Source organism: Tachypleus tridentatus, chromosome 5 (assembly GCF_004210375.1).
Source record: "Tachypleus tridentatus isolate NWPU-2018 chromosome 5, ASM421037v1, whole genome shotgun sequence".
Taxonomy (NCBI): domain Eukaryota; kingdom Metazoa; phylum Arthropoda; class Merostomata; order Xiphosura; family Limulidae; genus Tachypleus; species Tachypleus tridentatus.
The window spans coordinates 20,869,618-20,892,064 of record NC_134829.1 but is presented as its reverse complement, the minus strand read 5'-3'; the positions used below and the strand labels follow the sequence as shown (position 1 = coordinate 20,892,064).

Here is a 22,447-nt window from a genome sequence, read left to right as displayed (position 1 = left end):
TTGTTTTTAATTTCGTGCAAAGCTACTCAAGGGCTATCTGCGCTAGCAGTCCCTAATTTAGCAGTGTAAGACTAGAGGGAAGGCAGCTAGTCATCACCACCCACCGCCGATTCTTGGGCTACTCTTTTACCAACGAATAGTGAGATTAATCGTCACATTGTAACGCCCCCACGGCTGAAAGGGCGAGCATGTTTGGTGCGACGGGGATTCGAACCCACGACCCTCGGATTACGAGTCAAACGCCTTAACCCACCTGGCCATGCCGGGCAATTTATTTGTGACCAAGGCATTTGAAACGCATGTGATAACACCTAACTAATGTTAAATATAACATTTGAAAATACATTCCAAAAATAGAATATCTATTTCTACTGAACAAAAATGTAATATTGTAAGTTCTAAATAACTTTCTAGACGTAACAAGAAGCAAACAAAAAACAAATTATCTTGAATATATGTTAAAAACTAGTTGTCACTTACACCGTATAATCTTAAGCTAACTGTACTTGACACGAGAAGTGTTGTTTACGCTGCAACGTTTTTAAAGCCAACATGATCAGGAACGAATTAATTCCTTAGGTCTTTTAGTTATTTGCAATGTTAAACAGATGCCATATATATAATATTACATATCTTTTTATTTTTAAGTAGTTGCTACATTGGCTAGATGTAATTAGGGTCATACGTGAAGCTTTACATGTAATAGTTTTCATTCGGTGCTTGAAAATTTTCCCAGCTAGCTCTAGCAGTTACAACATCCATACATTCTCCCAGACACGTGAGACGATTATCCAACAAGAGGTTGATATTAATATCACCAAGCAGGACTACCAATGACGTTCCTCTTCAACTTGAACCTCAGCGAATCGCCTCTCCACATCGTCAAGTATTTTTTAACACTAGCTTTTAGTGTTTCATTTGTACCCTAGTTATGGTATGTTTTATTCCTTGTATCTTTCTCTGTTATTGTATGTTTTTATTTGTTAATCCTTGTATCTTTTTTCTTACAATTTGCTTCCGGGCACGGTCAGAGCACTTTTATTCGGCGCCTAGGCCGTGAAAGTGGGTTTTCTTGGGATACTCCCTTTCCCTCCCCCACAGAAAAATTTCAGTTTCATTGGATCTGTAGATCCCAGCCCTGAAAAGAGGCTCGTCTTTAAGTATCAAAATTTTCGTAAACCACGGTCATGTGTGTTGACTATATCGACGTGTTTGTTTTGTATCTCTCTGCTCTTCAATCTACGACCACATCTACGCCAAGTTATCTTCGAGAAAGTGTAAGCTGAAATTCTCGTCTGACTCTTCACACGCATTTTGGCTCGCCGATCCTTTTCGCAGCTTCGACCGACGCTCCCCAAAGAGTTAATAAATCTGTCAACATCACAAGGTACAGTTACGACGGAAAGTGTTCGTACACCTGCGTCGTAAGTAGTTTTTCCTCATAACGTAAAAAGTATCACAACTAGGATAATGAAAGTAACGTATATTATAAATATTATACTAACACACATCTACATAAATTTTTATGTAAATTGAACGACAAATAAACAGTTGATAAACAAATAACCAAACATAGGAGGAGCAGAAAGTGTTCGTGCGTCTGCTTTAATGCTCAGTTCTGTAGCCTTTTATGTGAATTACTTGGAGCAATCTCTCCTCCATAATCGTTTGACAGTACTCGATTGGTGTTTCCTTCCATTCTTCTTTACAGAAGGCCTCCAACTCTTGCAAGTCCTTCGGATGACGCTGATCAACCATGGTCTTCAACTCATGCCAAACGTTTTCAATTGAGTTGAGATCGGGTGACTGCGATGGCCACTCCAGAACGCTTATATGGTTCCTCTGCAACCAGGTTTGCACGAATTTCGATGTGTGCTTAGGGTTATTGTCGTGCTAGAAGATCTAACGACGCCCAAGCCGCAAGTTCCGAGCATCATTCTTGATATAAGTGCATAATATATAAACGTAATCTTCTTTTTTCATGATTCCGTTGACGGTTGCCTACACAAGAAGAGCTGAAGGAACCCCATAGCATGATTGAGCCACCGTGTTTAACTGTAGGGACGGTGTTCTTTGGAAGATTTCGTTTTCTTTTCTTACAGAAAATATAGTGAACATCATTGTGGCCGAAAAGCTCGATTTTAGTCTCGTCTGACCAAAGAATACTCTTCCAATAGGTAAAGGGTTTATCTACATGCTTTCTTGCATACCTCAATCGTGCTTCTATATGAACAAGCTTTAAATATGGAATTCTACGAGGATGGCATGCTTTGAACCCAGAAGAACGTAACATGTTCATAACTGTTTCCCTTACCAGTTTCTGTATGTCATTACGTGTTCAACGATGATTTCTACTAGCTTCTCTGAGAACCTTCCTCTTGGTTCTCTCTGGAATTTTGGTGGGGCGTCCGAAACGAGGGAGGTTAGCAGTTGATCCTGTTAGCTTAAACTTGGCAATTATGCTTTGAACAGTGGATTTCGGCACATTAAGTTGTGTAGCAATACCGGAAAGAGACACATGAGCCTTGTATTTTACAATAGTTCGGTTTTTTAAATCACTGAACAGTTGTTTTCTGTTCGCCATGACGACCAAGCAGATAATGACGGAGACGGCGCTAAATTTCCGGAAGTACATTTTTTGCTGGCTAAATTCCGATAATTATGAACCCTGTGTTTAGTTCTGGAATGGTATAATGTAGTTTATTCGCTAAACTAAGCAAAAGTTTTACGGGAATATCAGTTGTTTCACACGTTTTGAACTCTACGAACACTTTCTGCTCCTCCTATTTTTGGTTATTTGTTTATAAACATTTTATTTTTACATAAAAATTTATGTAGATGTGTGTTAGTATAATATTTATAATATACTGTACGTCTATTAGCCTACTCGTGATACTTTATAAGTTATGAGCAAAAAACCACTCGGGACGCAGGGGTACAAACACTTTCTGTCGTAACTGTAACTTGCTACAGTTTTTTTTTGTAATTTGACTGTGGCTCTTAATTTAAAATGCACGTTTGGAATAATATAAATCTAAATAAATTTGTATCGTGTCAGTTTCTAGAATTTTAACCAGCACCCAGAAAGTTACAAAAAGCAATTGTAAAGATTTGTATCGTTTGTTTGTTTTGAATTTCGCGCAAAGCTACACAAGCGCTATCTGCGATAGCCGTCCCGTCCCTAATTTAGCAATGTAAGACTAAAGGGAAGGCAACTAGTCATCACCACCCACCGCCACTCTTGGGATAGTCTTTTACCAACGAATTGGTGGGATTATCAGTCACATTATAACGCTCACACACCTGAAAGGGAAAGCATGTTTGGTGTAACGGGAATTTAAATCCGCGACCCTCAGATTATGAGTCGAGCACCCTAACCACTAGACCATGCCGAGCCCAACTACTAAAAGCTTGGCCAAACTCTCAAAAATTTAAAAAAACTTAGACGGCTAATGAGGAAAACTAGGCTAAATTAATTAACTATCGATTGAATAGCTACTTACAAAGTAGACTCACGACACACACGCTTCTGTTTTCTCGCAATGTCACCTACTCTGGTTTGATTTTGGTTTTTGAGTTTCACGCAAAGCTATACGAGAACTATTTGCGCTAGCCGTACCTAATTTAGCAGTGTAAGGCTAGAGGAGAGGCAATTATCACCACCCAGCGCCAACTGTTAGGCAACTCTTTACAAAAAAAAAGTGGGATTGATCGTTACATTATAATGTCCCCACGACTGAAAGAGCGTGCATGTTTAGTAGGGCAGAGATTCGAACCTGTGACCCTCAGATTGCGAGCCATGCACCCTAACCGCTTGGCCTTTCTAGACCGTCTTCTAAAAGCAAAACTAATTAATTTTCAGTCATAATAATTTATTTATCAACAGTTTACACATTTCTAAGAAGAAGCTTTAAACTATTGTGCTAGTTTCCAGCTGTCGTATGATATGAACTATTTTTATTCCAAACAACCGGGAATTTGTCAAAGACTGAGCAGAATATAACGATAATAAAGCGTGGAGAATTTCAGAATAAAATGTGAAGATTCTTCCAATCACTGATTTGACACTAAGTAGTTACACTACTAAATTTCAGTGTAATCTATATTGATTTAATAAATGTAAATACTTTAAGTAATAAATATTAAACATGTTTATTATAAAATCGACAAAATAGAATATTATACAAAAGCCAACATTTGCTAGGGATCGTGTTTTTACATAATAAGTACACTAATGTTAATAAAGGTCAGTTATAAATACATACATACATATATATATATATATATATATATATATAGCTTGGAAGTTCATTACCTGATTATTGTATGCCAAGTGCAAACTTTCTGCCTGCGTGACTTTGAATGGATTCTGGCTCTGTTTTTTGACTATACCCTGAAACTGAAAGTTCATATAGTGAAATTGTCCTTAGTTTAAGATCAATAATCATTGAATGCTAAAATATGTCAGACAGAGATTATTCAGTGCAGGAAATGCCTCATTTAGGTCAAAGGCATCATCTTTCCCTTGTAGATCTTAACAGGGATGTTGGGATGCTGCAGGAAGACATAACTCAACCCAGGGTTGCTGCTGCTCTTGATATATCCCATATGTGGTGTCCAGGGCATAGAACAGATTCAGGTGGTTTGGCAGAGTCAATAGAATCGAAATAATTGCTTTACTCCAGCTATTAACATCCGTAATTCCCTCCAAGATGTCACAAGAGTCCAAATGTCTACATTGTGCAAACGTCTTCATGAAACTCAGTTGAGGGCTAAACGTCCTGCTGTTTATGTTTCTTCAAGCCCACAGCACAGGCAGGCATGACTGCCTTGGGATAGAAAACATGGTAGGTAGACTACACCACAATGAAGGACCATAGTCTTCACTGAGGAGTACTGATCCTGTGTTGACTTTCTTGACAAACACAGGAGGGATTGTAAACGTTCTGGTGAGCACAGTTTGCCTCATAGTGTCATCGAACATGATCGCTTTGGACGAGACTCAGTCATGGTGTGAAGAGGCGTTTCAATTGCAGGCAGTATAGACCTTGTAATCATCTGAAACGTACGTCTCACCAGCTTAAGACATGGAAATGAGAACCTTGCACCCATTGTTTGTCCATATGCAAATACAACGAGGCCAGACTGCTTTTTATGAATAACAATGCGCGTCCACACCATGTAAGAGCAGTGACTAACCTCCTGAAAGAAGGAATTCCAAGGATGAAGTGGCCAACTAGATATCCTGACCTCAACCCAATATAGCACGTCTGGGACCAACCATATACAAGGCTACAAGCTCATTAGGTCCCACCAAGGACATTACGGAGCCCGAAAACTACCCTTATTGAAGAACAACAACAGATTCCGCAACGACAATCTGACCATGAGCACGCAAGACGATGTGCATCAGTTATTAATACTAGAGCTGATCGCACAGGTTACTGAAATAATCTTAACTGTGAATTGGACACTTCTTTCAATGATTATTGATTTTGAATTTTTCTTGTTAACTTTGTACTACAGGGTGCATCAGCTTCTCAGGCTCTGTTTTCCAAGTTAAATTACAGAATTTAATAAGGTGTAAAGACAACTTATTCAGGTGTTTTTCTTTTTAAAATGTTCAATCTATACATACTTTTGTGATAAGTGTTTGACATATACTCAATATAAAATATGATCCCTACCAAATGTTGACTATTGTATAAATGTCACTTTAGTGAATGGATTTTAAATGAATTTATTTAAATAAATAAAACCAATTTCAAGTCCACGTAATTACAAAATTTAGTAATTCGCTTTGCTGCTGAGTAAGTTTCTGAATGACTCATTTAAGACTATATTATGATTTATGAAAACTATTTTGTACTAGGAATGTCACACTAACCTGTATCTCCAAAATCTGGATGTTGATTGTTGTTTATGCTTTTTAAGAAATTTCCTGTTAGCTGGATATGATGTCCGAGCTTGCCACAACCTTCGTGCTGGAGAGTAAATGGGCCATCTCCAAATGCCCCTCCTTCAGGTTCGATAAAAATATCTGCATACTGAAAAACTTCTCGACCAGGTTTTTCAATATTTGTAAAAACCTCTAATGTCTTATTCCAACCTTCCTGTAAACTCCATGATTTCGGGATCAGAAAAGTCACATTTCCAAAATATGCTTTTTGGTCAGTAGCGGCGAACAAATCTTGGGATGACTTGCTGATCATATTCTGAATAATAAAATGACAATAAATAAAACGTGAGTCCCCACACACACAAAAAAAAAAGTCTTTTTTTTTAGGTAACGGAAAGTACGAAATAATATTTTTAATGGTTTTTGAAATTATTTCTATTTTTTAGAAGAGGAATTTGGAAAAGAATATAATAGTAAATGTTTCAGCTCAAGAAAACAAGAAGAACATGTTAGATACAGTTGATCAGAAGAGGTAAACAAAGATAATGAAACATGATTGACGTCTGAAGAAATTCAACACGCTATTCTATTACCATGGCGACTATTTGATTGTTTATTTTATTTTGTGGCAAAGCTGCTAAGTTTATCTCCCTTTGATCCTGATACAGCGGTAAGTCTACTGATTTACCACGCTAAAATCAGGGGTTCGATTTCCCTCGGTGGACTCAGCAGATAGCCAAATGTGGCTTTTCTATAAGAAAACACACACACCGTCACTCGTATAGCGTAGTGTATATCTTCTTTTCTTAATCTAATCAGAGACACAGTTGATGAAAGATCCTCCAGAATAATGAAAATAGGGTTAACAACAACTAGAAATGGTCGTTGTCTATTGCAGTTTATAAAAACAAAAATTTATGAAAACAAGTCACACACATGATTTATGTGCTTGTGTACGATTTTCAAATAAGAATAATAGCTAGTAATTAATAGTCGTAGTATTCACACATTATTGAATAAAATGTACAAAAGTGATCATTTTCCATAAAAAATAAAGTTGTTTTTTTTTTCCGAGAAGTGCTGCATGGGAAAAGTGTTCGGATTGTGTTCATTAATCATACGTAACTCACTGCATCAAAATGATTCATTGTGAAGAGCTCAATATCTTTATAAATGTCACTGATATGAACTGTAATATTTGCATGTATTGGAAGTGATACCGTTTATTGAGAAAATATGTTTCTAATAGTTTAATTTTTAGTACTACATTTACGAATTACATCAAGAACGACATAATCAAACCCTCACTTATAGTCCTATCGAAAGTTGTGTTCTTGTTGCGAATAGAGTATTTTATTGAAAATTGATTTATGTTATAAATAAATGATTGTTTCGTGTGCCACAGTTATGTTTATAATTGTCTGAATCTTGAGTTGCCAAGCTGTTAAAGTTTTACGGATTTTCTTTATGGTTTAATTCAATATATGGAACAGAAGTTTTGGTTGCATACGTAGATACTGATATACACGCTACATCCATTATAGTAGCGACCAATTAAATCATGTTGCATAAGGAAATATATATAAGACGTTACCGCTTTCTCAACATTAACGTCCATAAAACGTAGGATACGAAAGCTATCCACAAAAACTCTATACTTGCACATACTCAAGAAACTGCTAATGGTAATACTACACGTAGAGCAGTAATTAATACTTTAAAAGAAAAAATATGTTTACGTCAAAGCAGAATTTATCCACAAAAATCACAACAAAGGTAATATTGAGCTTGTTTTGAATAAAACTTTGCTGTGTATTGAGTTTCTATGTTCGTTATACCATGTGAGTGTTTCCAACAACCGAGCTACAGGGCTAGTTCACTAGCACTTCCTAGTGAGGCGCCTTTTACAAAGGGTTATGAAGAAAAACAAAGTAAAAAACAGGGAAAATGAAAATGAATTGTAAATCGAGACAGTTTTAATCACTTTCCTTTTGTATCGATTCTCCTATCTAGTAAGCACGGAAGTTTTTTATAATAAGGTACATATGATATTTGTATGGTCATGCTGTCTAAAGCGAGGTTAATGTGTTAACAATGCTAATCTTATTAATAATTTGTACTACATGTGATTAAGATTAGGCCAAAGTTCACTGTATAGGGTATACACTAATGCGTTATCATGCAAAGTTTTTTAACATGGTGTCATCACAAATACAAGTTTGTAATTATTTTTTTTTATACAGAACAGCAGTCAACTACAAATAAAGTTTTTTAACCAAGGACTAGAAAGCGATTTGGACATTTCTTTGAAAAGAAAAGAAAAAGTGTTTCTTTTACATAATTTAATAGGTTTCTTTTGTTACCACCAGATACTTACAAAGTTCATTTCTTTACGCACGGGGCTGTTACCCTAATCAGTTTTACGAAGTAACCCTAATCCAAAGCAAGGATTAGAACAACTTTATGAGTATTCACTCCTGCGAAAAATCAGAGTCGTTCATAGTTTAGAAATAACTGTAGGGATAACGACCAAAATATTTCATTTACGGCCAACACAGCTAGACTTAAACGAAAAGCGGTGTTAAATGCCACAGTTACAACGCCTAACAGCTGAAAGAGTAGAACATATTCAGCAGAATATCGAGTCTCGACCCAAGAAGAGCCCTAAAGTTAAAAGTTGACGATGAGTGGTGATGACTAGCTGTTTTTTTACCTAGTCTACTACGACAAAGTTAGTGAAGTCTAACACAGGTATAACCCTTGTGTAGCTTTGTGGGAAACCAAATAATCACAGTAAAAACAATATTTGAAATAACAAGTGGGTTTACGTGTAACATTCTCGTATGAACTGTGTCATCAGCTTTGTCCACAGAGAAGAATCGAACTACTGATTTTAGCATTGTAAATTTGAAGACTCACCGCTACACCACAGGGTGAAAATCGTATGAACTGACTTGGTTTGAACAGGAAATTCACTTGGTTATTTGAATCTGCAAAGTCGACACAGCTTAAGTTTCGTAAGAAATAAATAGATTAGACAAAATTTAAAGGATAGTAAAAAAGTTTTTATTAGAAACACAGCATAAAAAATGTGGTATCGGCGGAGACAGGTTTATGGTTGTCTCTACTGGATCAGTGACTAGATCTTCAGTTTCTCATCCCTCGAGCTGAAATCCTGTAGAATCAGTTATGATGAAATATAAGTAGATAAGGCCTTGGAAATATTTCAAGCTTGCATGAAATTATCGGTTTTTTTTATCCTGTAATGGCTTCACCGTGTGACCGATTGATTACACACACTACTTCTTTTGACATTCCAATGCCTTCTGACCAAAAGGGTCTCTAAATCATGTTTCCAGTACAGAAAGTGACACTTAATTGGAGAAATAAAGAGAGAGACAAAGTCACGCTTGAACGAATAAACACCATTGGTTCTGGACCAAGTAATTTTATGTTAAAACCTGCACAGAAGAAAACTAATGAACATTTAAAAACGTTCGATATCATTTAAGATTGTGAACAAATACGTGATATACAGTGTACATGATGTACTTGAATATCACAGCTAGGATGTGATTATCAGATATTTCCTTTGGTTGGGCTTTTAAATATCTATCATCAGATATACATGTGTCAGTTTTCGGAAAAACTACAGCCGAATTACCAATGGCTAACCAAGGAATAGAGCACACTCCAAAGGTCAGTTCATGTCCCAACGAACTCATTCATTCATGAGCAATCATGATTTGACAGTTTCCAACAGTACTACGGAGAGGGACTTAGAAAACTGTATATGTTTGTTTGAAGTTAAGCACAAAGCTGGATAATGGGCTATCTGTGCTCTGCCCACCACATGTATCGAAATCCGGATTTTAGTGTCGTAAGTCCACAAACATACCGCTGTGCCACCGGGGGGTTTACAAACAGTTGAAAACAGTGTAATGTACTGCAAAATAATTCTTAAAGCATATGTTGATTCGTTTGATTTTATTGGGAGGCCGAATAATGTTCGGAGTGAACATGATATTGTTGGTGGTGATATCCACTTCAAAGTGCTTTATTGATTTCCACCACAATGGAAAAGGAATTTTTCGAAACGATAATGCAAAAACTTAACACGCTGGTGTTGTTTGAAATTGATTCTTTTTTTTTTAATTTTCTGGTCAGTATTTCCAATAACCATTCTATTAGACTGAACATCTCCGGGCTTAGCTTGAACATTACAGTTGCCACTAAAATTTTGAGTAGTAGACCGTATTTACTATCTGACAAAGCAGTTACAATAAAATAAGACAACATTCAATATATCTCACGCTCACTGGCTGAAATTAGTCACGAGTCATGTACATTCGTATAAAGAATTCTACTAAATATATAAAATGTAAATCAGATTTCTCATAAGAAATATTGTACCAACTAGAACGAGTCAATGGTGTACGTGGAATATATCAGCATGATGGAGAGTTCGAAATATTTAGGTTTGGTTATGATTTCTATCTTTAAAAGAGGCTCTGAAAAGTTAATTCACTACACAGCATCGTGTTTTTATATAATTAATTTTTCTGAATGCCTTTTACGTTAAAATTGATATACGAATAGTACATTAATACATCAAATGTAAATATGAAAGACATACACTTAATTTTCAAATAGTCTTAGATTCATTGAATCTATTTTATATGATCTAAAAATCTACAATTGTGGATGATGTTTTCATTGAGGAGGTAGGGGTGGGGGATCTGAAAGTATCAATAATTTCGTCGAACTTTACGTTTCAAATGACACGGGTTTCGTTTCTCTTGTTATATACTGAGTAAAGTTTCATGACATAGGCCTGACGTTGTTAACCTTACATAAACTTTTGGAAGATAGTTTGAGGACGAAACCTACTGCAATTTATTTAACATTAAATGGCTTAGCAAGCCATTTAAGAAAGCTTTTTTTTTGTCATTACAGTACCGGTGCCATGTCTATAGGCCTAAGGCCCATTGATCTTAAAATCCATTTACCCTGAAATAACTGGTTTCTTCATGGGAATTAGGGCTTTACTTATGTTCCTTAACGAGTAAAAAGTTGGGAAACTCAAGGAACAAGGGTCAGTAGGGATTACACAATTGGTAATCTGTACTCTGCCTCTCACGGATATCGAAACCCGATTTCTAGTGATGATAGTCTGCAGGCATACCGATGTATCACTGGGGCGTCAAAAAGTGAGTAACGAATTAGTATTTTTTATGTTTTCGTGTATTAAGTTGTCAGTAGAACGTACAAAAGAGACATTTGTAACATTTCTTTACAGTATTTCATCGATTCTTTTAAGTAATTGAAAGAAGATTATGCAATGTATCTCTCGTGTGCTGTCAATGATTTGATATTATTTCAAAAGCAAAGGTGCCTCTCTCTCCACTTGGCAAAGTCATTATTTTGGTTTTCATCTCAGTGAAGAATCTAGCTATATATGGTCAATGTTTACATAAAAATTTCTGGAAAAACCTAGTTCTGTTGATTCATTACAAAGTACACATGGCGTTCCTGTCCTACAGTTTCTTGTCTTGTCCTCTCCTATCCTATAGTTTCCTATCCTGTCTCTCTCTCTCATCCCTTTAGTTCATTTCTATTCATATGCAAAAATAAATTTTTATTTACGAAGTAAAAAAAATCCACTCTATATTCTTATGGTAAATTTAGTTTGATTTAGTGTGTTTGAGTTTTGCGCAAAGATGCACGAGGGTTTATCTGCTTTAGCTGTCCCTAATTTGGCAGCGATAGACACCACCTACAGCCGAATCTTGGACTACTTTTTGAACGATGAATAGTGGGGCTCACCGTAACATTATAACGTCCACACGACTGAAAAGGAGAGCAAATTTGGTGTGACGAGGATTTGGACTCGAGAACCTTAGAACCTTAAGAATAATGATGTTCAGGACTATTAAGCAGTCCCCACAGTGGACAAACTTAAGTGTTTTAAGCGGTTTTCGTTTTCACTTAAAATTACCAATGTCAAATATGAGAATAACCGTAAGAAATGAGCTAATATTTGAAGACTGAGAAAACAGTGAATTAAACGATGTTTTAAGTCGATATTCGATGTTACTTCAGTAACATGTTTCACTCTTTTACATCTTTTTAAGGCACAGCCTTCCTTCATTGAAGACACTTTACTGTGTAAAATCATTAAAAGATTTAACATGGAACATTGATGTAACCAACTATCCGATTACACCTACCACACAATCGCCCAGACCGATTTTGGAAAGGGGAAAATTACAACTTCAACACATTTGCATCGTAAATTTTCAAATATTTGTTTCAAACCTTTTACAAACTATGCAAAACGTCTATAAATATTCCCAAATAATTAAACGAGATAAAATCAAATCAAAAATACTTGTGCGATGATGAACATTTATTTAAACACAAATTTCAAATTATACTTAATCCATATTCAGCCTGATTTATCAAATGAATACGAGTATGTATCAGGCAGGCAGTAGCACTGCCTATCGAGGGATGTCTGGGATTGTACATCGAAATGGTATTTTAAATATCTATTCAATAGGTCATCAGAAATTAATAATACAATACAGTGTTTCCTTTTATAACAATATTTATGTCGTGACTGAGTCACAAGTTCTGATTAATGTTTGTATCGTAGATAACATAACAAGTTTGAGTTTCTTGTCCTTCTTTGTTCTACTTCTTATGTATTACAAGTTAACCATAACAATATTAACTAAATTCGCCGAGGCGACAAAACGGAGTATCCGCTTTTATAAGTGTTATTAATGACTAGTCGTTATTAAATACACATATAATGTTAGTGTAAACGGCGTTATAAATACTCCTTGAAGTTAGAGTTCTTAAAGAAATTTGGTGTTCCTTTAAAAACCTTAAATATAAGGTAAAACAGGAATTACCTACCAATAACAGATAAACAGTAAATATTACACTTGGATTCTTATCGTATCTAAAATTTAGTTATAACAACAACCCTCCTAAGTCTGTTGAAATTTTGCATTAAAAAACAACAAGCAAACAAGTTGAGAAAACCATTTTTAAAAATGGAAATAAATATAAGGATAGCTAATATCAGTCCTTCAAAAACAAGATTGTAAGAATGGCATTTGCATCATTCTAACATAATAGCATAGATACACAGCGTAGTTGAATGGTAATGGACAAAAATAGCATTAATTGAACTCAACTGTGATTGAATAGTGTATATCTGTTATATATGTCTACTATTTTATTTCGGAATAATTGGTAATAGCCATTTATACATTTACTTTTGTTTTTGAAAATTTATTTTTCTTAACTTGTATATTTTTATATTCTTTGTTTACACACGAGTTTTCTACTAACAACAAAAACGCTTCCAAAACACAATAGTTGGTGTAAAACTGGCAAGCTTAAAGAAAAATTAAATAGAGAGAATTGTCGTATCGTTTCTGTCCATTAAACTAGAATTGTCGTATCGTTTCTGTCCACTAAACTAGAATTGTCGTATCGTTTCTGTCCACTAAACTAGAATTGTCGTATCGTTTCTGTCCACTAAACTAGAATTGTCGTATCGTTTCTGTCCACTAAACTAGAATTGTCGTATCGTTTCTGTCCATTAAACTAGAATTGTCGTATCGTTTCTGTCCATTAAACTAGAATTGTCGTATCGTTTCTGTCCACTAAACTAGAATTGTCATGCAACTTCTGTCCACTGAGCTAGAATTGTCATGCAACTTCTGTCCACTGAGCTAGAATTGTCATGCAACTTCTGTCCATTAAACTAGAAGTGTCATGCCATTTCTGTCCATTAAACTAGAATTGTCATGCCATTTCTGTCCATTAAACTAGAATTGTCATGCCATTTCTGTCCATTAAACTAGAATTGTCATATCGTTTCTTTCCATTAAACTAGAATTGTCATGCAACTTCTGTCCATTAAACTAGAATTGTCGCGCCACTTCCCTCCACTAATTCGTTCCATCAGTCTACCAGTTTTATATGTTTCACTTGTATTTTATCAGTTTGTTAATGTATTAGTAGAAAGATCGTATACATATTCATCCTTACGTATTATACTCATTTTCATTCTGTAGGCCACGCTTAAGATGGTTTAAAGGCAGTCTGATGTGATTGTGTAAATAGTCCTCATTAATTATACCAGTCATCTTTATTTTAAAACTACTTGTCTTCTTCCAACAAACCAATCCCCATAGTTTTATTAAATAGGATGCACGCGTGCGAATATTTCTAATGTATTCTCTAAATAACATGATCAAAATTATAAGGTGTGATTTAATATATCTAGCTTATTTTTTAAAATAAAAATCTCATTTCCAAAAAAACACAAAAAGCCATATTTTCAAGAAAAAATATTATCGCAGTCTATTTTCTCCAAATTTAAAGCCATCTACAGTTACGAAAGAAAGTGTTCGTACTCCTGCGTCGTGAGTAGTTTTTTTCTCATAACTTAAAAAGTATCACGATTAGGAAAATAAAAGTATAGTGTGTTATTAATATTATGCTAACACACATCTACATAAATTTTATGTAAATTGAACGAGAGGTAAACTGTTTATAAACAAATAACCAAACATAGGAGGAGCAGAAAGTGTTCGTGCGTCTACTTTAATGGTCAGTTCTGTAGCCTTTTATGTGAATTACTTGGAGCAATCTCTTCTCATAGCCCTCCATGATCGTTTGACAGTACTCGATTGGTATTTTCTTCCATTCTTCTTTACAGAAGGCCTCCAACTCTTGCAAGTTCTTCGGATGACGCTGATCAATCCTGGTCTTCAACTCATGCCAAACGTTTTCAATTGGGTTGAGATCAGGTGATTGCGATGGCCACTCCAGAACGCTTATATGGTTCCTCTGCAACCAGGATTGCACATATTTCGATGTGTGCTTAGGGTCATTGTCATGCTAGAAGATCTAACGACGCCCAAGCCGCAAGTTTCGAGCATCATTCTTGATATAAGTCCCTAATATATCAAAGTACTCTTCTTTTTTCATGATTCCGTTTAACGCGTTGAAGGCTGCCTACACAAGAGCTGAAGGAACCCCATAGCATGATCGAGCCACCTTCGTGTTTAACTGTAGGGACGGTGTTCTTTGGAAGATTTCGTTCCCCCTTCTTATGGAAAATATAGTGAACATCATTGTGGCCGAAAAGCTCGATTTTAGTCTCGTCTGACCAAAGAATACTCTTCCAATAGGTAAAGGGTTTATCTACATGCTTTCTTGCATATCTCAATCGTGCTTCTAAATGAACAGGCTTTAAATATGTAGTTCTACGAGGATGGCATGCTTTGAACCCAGAAGAGCGTAACATGTTCGTAACTGTAGAGGTGCTTACTTCAACCCCAGTTTCTCTTACCAGTTTCTGTATGTCATTACGTGTTCAACGATGGTTCCTACTAACGTCTCTGAGAACCTTCCTCTTGGTTCTCTCTGGAATTTTGGTGGGGCATCCGAAACGAGGGAGGCAGTTGATCCTGTCAGCTTAAACTTGGCAATTATGCTTTGAACAGTGGATTTCGGCACATTAAGTTGTGTAGCAATACCGGAAAGAGACAAATGAGCCTTGTATTTTACAATAGTTCGGTTTTTTAAATCACTGGACAGTTGTTTCCTGTTCGCCATGATGACCAAGCAGATAATGACGGAGACAGTGCTAAATTTCCGGAAGTACATTTTTTGCTGGCTAAATTCCGATAATTATGAACCCTGTGTTTAGTTCTGGAACGGTATAATGTAGTTTATTCGCTAAACTAAGCAAAAGTTTTACGGGAATATCAGTTATTTCTCACGTTCTGAACTCTACGAACACTTTCTGCTCCTCCTATTTTTGGTTATTTGTTTATAAACATTTTATTTGTACATAAAAATTTATGTAGATGTGTGTTAGTATAATATTTATAATATACTGTACGTCTATTAGCCTACTCGTGATACTTTATAAGTTATGAGCAAAAAACCACTCAGGGGTACAAACACTTTCTGTCGTAACTGTATCGTAGGGAAAATGTAACTGTTTCAGCGTGAGAAAAGATGCAGGAAATAGTTATGCCTATTTTTTAATACTTTTGTTTCTTTTTTCTTGTCAGATTGTTTATTTAGTAACCGCAATAATAATGGCTAATTGTCATTTTAACAAGTTAATATATAAGCATTCTTAATTATAGTTAACCTACGTTTCTAATCAATTGTGGCATTTCTATCGTGCACTTGAAAGTGTTTTCTTTTTACCAATAATTTTCTTTATTGGTTTCTTTTGATTATGTTATTCGATCTGTGTAGATCTTTACACGACAGTTGCTCATGAAACAATGAGGTCAATTTAACAAAGAGTATAAACAATAAAATCACATGTTGGTAAAGGTAAAATCACATGTTGGTAAAGGTAAAATCACATTCTCTTACCTGAAACTGTTCAATAATGGTGACTGGGTCGTCAGCGGTTAAATTAAAATATGGTGACAATGCTACTACAATTCCATCGTACCTGTTTCTCTCGATGGTTACTAAACTTGCTTTACTTTTGTAGAATGTCCAACAAAAAATCCATAAACTTACGATACATAGTTTCTGCCGACTAAACATTGTAAAATTTACACTTAAAGAAATGTCATTTATCGTACAATCGAGTTCTTCAACAGTGGTTCTGATTTATTAAGTAGCATACGAATAAGTTTATTCTATAATGACTTTAATGTTCCAGGAATAAAACAAACGGATATCACACTGATGACTAGTAGCTGTATTTGAAATTATTATCTCGGAGTAGAAAGTTCATTTGGTTACTATGGGGACCAACTGATAAAGTATTTCTAGATTAGATTAGATGACACTAGGTGGGCTGTAAGCATTTATTTATTGTAAATATCAAAAGGTTTAACGATACTATTCAGAAAAAAATCTTAAATCTTGAATATGTGAGATATGAATCTCGGAAACGGATTTCCGTTCTTCTGACACTTAACCCTCGTTCCTAACTAACTCTTACCTCATTCACACTAAATAAAACCTTGAACGTTTTTACTGTTATATTACAGTTTCTTATATCTTTTAAGAACGAATATTAGTCGCTTGTGAATTACCTTTTTCCTTTCTTATACATTTGTTTCACTCGTGTATATGTTGCTGAAATTGTCACAGCTCCAGAGACATGAACTCTTCATCACGAGTTTTGCCACAAACTTGTAGTTGATCGTCAACTAGGTTTAAAATTACCACAGTGTAGTGTGAATATAACAAAACTAAACTCAAATTCAACAGTAAAATCGGAAACAAACGGATTAAACGTTTTAAATCAAAATTAATATAACGATTTTGTGATATTTTATGGGTTTTTTATTTGGCTCCACACTTCAACACGTTTGGATGCAAGATCATCATGATATCCTTTAATTAAATTATTTAGGTCTGTTAGAAACGTAATTACTCGCAGCCAGTGAACGAGCTACAATAAACAATGATGTATACTATACCATTTCACCATGGACTCAACAATTACCCAAGTAATATGTTTGTACATTCTGCGTATTAAATAAATAGGAAGAGCTCTGAATAGTGCACTGCAGTGTTCAAATGTTTAATTTTCAGCATATTGTTACTCATGTAACATATAAGTTACTCATGCTGGGCATAAAACTAAAATAACATATAGTTGAACAAATCTTGATATACAGTTCGATAAGGTTTGTTGTGAAGGTTTGGTTTGTTTGTTTTGAATTTCGCGAAAAGCTACACGAGAACTATCTGCGCTAGCCTTCCCTAATTTAGCAGTGTAAATCGTTGCCACCCACCGCTAACTCTTGGGCTACTCTTTTACCGACGAATAGTGGAATTGATCGTCAAATTATAACGCCCCCACAACTTAAAGGGTGAGCATGTTTGGTGGGAAAGGTATTCGAACCTAGGACCCTCGGATTACGAGTCGAACGCCTTAACCCACCTGGCCATAAAATAGAAGATAATGCATGAATTATGAAACAAAGACGTATAAACACAAGGCTGAAGACGGGCATGACAGAGAAAGAATAAAACGCGGGTAAACAAGATAATGGAGAAGAAGAACATGGAATATAAAGTGAGTAAACCCAAAGCTGGAGACGGGGATCAAGAAAAGAAAACTGGAGGCGAAGAATTTACAGGTAAAAAATAAGTAACTAAAAAGCTCTAGAGAAATGTGAATAACTCAACACAGAATAGTTAGTTATCTACACTTGTGTAATGAAACAAAAATACGTCAGAAGATATCTGATTGCACGTAAAACAAATAATGATTAATCATTCTGCTGAGTTTGATTCTTATTACGTAGGGAACTTAATAATTCAATTTATCAATTCTTCTAATTACTCATTCTATGCGATTTTTTTAATATTATGTAATTCTCATTATAACTTTAGTTTCTTTTATAAACGTTTAACACTTTATAAAATATGAACTTGACAAATTAAAGATAAAAAAATATGAAAACTAAACAACTATTGTTGCAGGTGTGGTGTTAGTTCCATATTATCTGGCTTAAAAAAAAAGATTGAAACGGGATGGATCACAATCAAAGCAAACAAACAAAGTGCACAGTAACACGATATCTATTATTATTATTATTTACCTTTCAGTGTTATGATTCTTAGCTTACCTTGCAAATATTATGTTTTAAATTATGGGAGAATTTCGAGGTTTCATATAACGTGTGTAAATTACATTATATAAACAACTGAGATCGTAAGTATGTAGTAACAACTGGTATTCAATATGTGAGGTATTTCGTTTTGTTTGGTTTATTTAGGTAACACTGTTATTGTTGTTCTTTTATACAGATTTAGAACGCTAAAATCAGAGGTTCGATTCCTCTCGGTGGACTCAGCAGAGAGTCGGATGTGGCTTTGCTATAAAAACACACACATACGCATACAGTTGAGGAAACATGAACAATACCAAACAAACAAAAACTGAGAGGTCAGAGAGAAGGCAGCTTGTCATTATCGTACACCACCAACTTTTGGGCTACTCTTTTACCAACAAACAGTGGGATTGACCATAACATTATAACTCCCATACGGCTGAGAGAGCCACTACGGGATAGGATTTCGAACCCGTAAGCCTCAGGTTATAAGTCGAGCGCCCTAACCACCTGGCCTTGCCGGGTCCGTTTGATGGGACAGAAATTCGAACCCGCGACCCTCAGATTGCGAGTCGAGTGCCCTAACTACCTGTCCATAGTTCTAGTGACGCCATAGTCCTAATACTACGTTTCTTATAATTAAGGTATGGTAAATATTGTCAACTATTATAACTACTCCATCACACTAAATACTTTATCAAATTTATTATTTATTTTAAATTTCATGTTGTTAACCACGGTAGCATCAAAATATCGCATCATATTGAGTAACTTTGTGTTTTTGCTTGTTACACCTAGTTTAAAAACCTCACACTATCAAAAAGTTTTTATACAAAATATACAGGGAACTCCAACATTAACAATAATAAGTTCAGTAATGATTGTGTATCCTTAAAGTCGTTTTTAGGATTTGTATGTTATTAAGAATCTTACAAACAATTCGACAGATAAACGATTTAGAAAAAGGTATTTAATTAGCTAATTGGACCAAAAAGGTAATTCAGAGTTAAGAAATTTACTGATAGACGTATTAAGTTCACGGTCGAGTACTTTGTGACTCATGTAAAAAATAAAAAAAATTTGTCTTATTGTTCAACGCTCCTTAGATGTATATATTTATTAAGTCTGACTATGAGGTGAACTCGACCTCCAAATTATCATAATAGACCTAAATGTATAGTTCGCGCTGTTCGAATTTAATTTCGTCTGTAAAACAAAGTTCAAACATAAATATGACAAAGAAATCTGAAAACGATATTGGGTATGAGCTATCTCCATTAACTAAAATCTCGTTAAATATAATTATTTCACATGTGTAATAGAATTCTGCTCAACAGTTTTTGTTTTATAATAAGACAAGCTAAGGTACCCGTCATTTGTCAGGGTTATGAACTTTTAAAAATGTGGAGGTGGATACTACGATAAATAACACAGAAATCTTAACTTTCATACAATTTATTTATAACATAGGTTATTATTACAGGAGATTAATTATTACCTCACCAAAAGTTTGATACAAGTTTTAAGAAATCAATATGCATATTTTTTAAACCACGGTATAACACAAAATGAAATTATCCAAACTATTGCACCATCTATGAATGTAGTTAACGCTTACTTGAGTTAAAAGGAGTCGATACAAAATAACAGCAATAATGAGAGGAGGCAAGAGCTGTGAATACCATATTAACATGCCCCTTTTTCCAAACTATTATCTCACAAAGTTTAGTTGAGATTGGCCCAGCGAACTAGTAGTAGTTAGATAACGGACAGACAGACAGATTTTCGTGCTTTATATATATATATATATACTATTAGGCTTAAGAGAAACAGTTTCGGCGGTAAGAAGTGAACAACGCCGTCAAACGTCTGTGTTGTGTGATTGATGATATAAACAAAATGTGAATGTTTCACCTTACAAATGCAGCACTAAACCAACAATTTCTAGTGTTACTGGATGTTGCTCACCTGAACATTTTGTTATTTGTGATTGAGATGCTGGTGATCTTTGCTGTATTAGCAATATAACAGTTAGTTTGTATGTATTATTTATCAGTCGGAAAGAAAATCCTGTACTTTAGTTTTTAGCTAAGATGCAATTATTTTATTCATACTTTGATTTACTATAGCACTTTGTTACTTTTTGATGATTCGTTTTTAGTAAAAAAGAAAACAATACAAGTATCTTCAACAAATATACTTAAGAAATATGATCATATTCTGCAAACTTTAGTAAAATTGAGCTAAAACCTCTGCATTATTGTCCGGAAATAGAACTGTTTTGATACTGTTTCTTTATTTTCATTTGTATTTTATTGAGGTAAAATTTTGTAGTTTTAGTGTGCGTGTCTTATAGCAAAGCCACGTCTACTGAGTCCACCGAGGGGACTGATCCTATGGTTTTAGCGTTGTAAATCCGTAGACTTACCGCTGTACCAACGGCAACTCGTAGTTTTAGCACACAACGATACAAGTTATAAATAGTAAATTTCCATTGCTAGCATTAGAAAAGTACCTGAACAATGAATGAATGGTGAGAGGTTTATGAGAGTTTTATCCCTTAAAATATTTCGATGGTAATTGGAAGTACATAAAAATAAAATTATTCATGTCCAATAGATTTGATTTTTTAAAATACTTCATATTATATATGTAAACACGGCTGGTTTGGATTGAGAAAATTTATGTGGAGGAGAGAACGTCTCGACCTTCTTTGGTCATCGTCAGGTTAACAAAGAAAGAAAGAGGTAACTGACGGATAGCTGACCTTTTAATTTAGTTTTTGTTTTATTTAACAAACAACAAGTAATATGCAACTTTAGAAAGGTATCTACATTCAGAGGGAAAATGAAAATATCAAATTATTGGTGAATTCTGAAAACAGTTTCCAGGTTGAACTTTGACCATGTATACGTGCCCACTGCTCTTTCATGGAAAGCAGAAATTATTTGCTTTGAAAGTGCTACCATCTAGTGTCTCATTATGTAAGCACAATACTACTTTATCGGATCGCGCTATTGTTAAAACATAGGCAAAAATTCAGTTTTGTCGTGAGCTTTTCGCCTGTGTTTTAATAAATTTATAGTGCTGTTTGTCAAGGTATATAAAATATTTGTTCTGATTCAATTATATAAACACGTACTGAAAAAAGTGCTAATGTAGTGAGCCTGTATTCATTTATACCTGGTTTTTGAATAAAAGAATCAATAAACGTCATTTATCACCCACCATACTACTAGACGTTCCAGTGTTACAGAAAAATCTGCTATATTTAATTAACGGTTGAAAGGTACCAGATGGCACTGGACTTCATTTTAAGAACCAGTTTGCATTTTCTATTTATTCCTTCAAATTTTTTTTCTTACGTTTATTATTTAACCTATCATTGATATATTAAATAGTAAAAATAAATAATCTATCAACGTTTAAATACTTCTTAGGTTTCATGTAAATTTAAAGAATAAAATTTGAATTAACCGGTTAATTAATACCTACTTTTCAAGCGTGTTAAGGCGTGCGACTCGTAATCTGAGGGTCGTGGGTTCGAATCCCCGTCGCACCAAACATACTCGCCATTTCAGCCGTGGAGGCGTCGTAATGTGAGGGTCAATCCCACTATTTAGTGGTGAAAGAGTAGCCCAAGAGTTAGCGGTGATAACTAGCTGCCTTCCTTCTAGTCTTACACCAGGGACGACTAGCGCAGATAGCCCTCGAGTAGCTTTGCGCGAAATTAAAAAACAATCAAGAGTATAATTTTAAATATGAAAGGAACATGAATGAATTACAAAAAGCAATCGAGGGCTTTGATCACCGAGAATATAACAGTTTATCGTTTACCGCAGATTTTAATTTTGTAATGAATATTGTTATACCGACTTGTGACAAGTATAAAAACAAATGCATTTCATCACCA

At 34.9% G+C, this 22,447-nt stretch overlaps 1 protein-coding gene across 1 annotated transcript in view; it reads right to left on the bottom strand.

Annotated features, from left to right (window-relative positions):
• LOC143250668 (calcium-activated chloride channel regulator 1-like) overlaps positions 1 to 16,647 on the bottom strand; it is a 71,875-nt gene extending 55,228 nt beyond the window's left edge. The window contains exons 1-2 of the mRNA XM_076501552.1: positions 16,325 to 16,647; positions 5,888 to 6,215 (exon numbers count right to left, since the gene is read on the bottom strand). Coding sequence (XP_076357667.1) covers positions 5,888 to 6,215; positions 16,325 to 16,504 — 508 coding nt within the window. The 5' untranslated portion in view covers positions 16,505 to 16,647. The remainder of the gene's footprint in view (positions 1 to 5,887; positions 6,216 to 16,324) is intronic.
• Between the last annotated feature and the right edge of the window lie 5,800 nt (positions 16,648 to 22,447).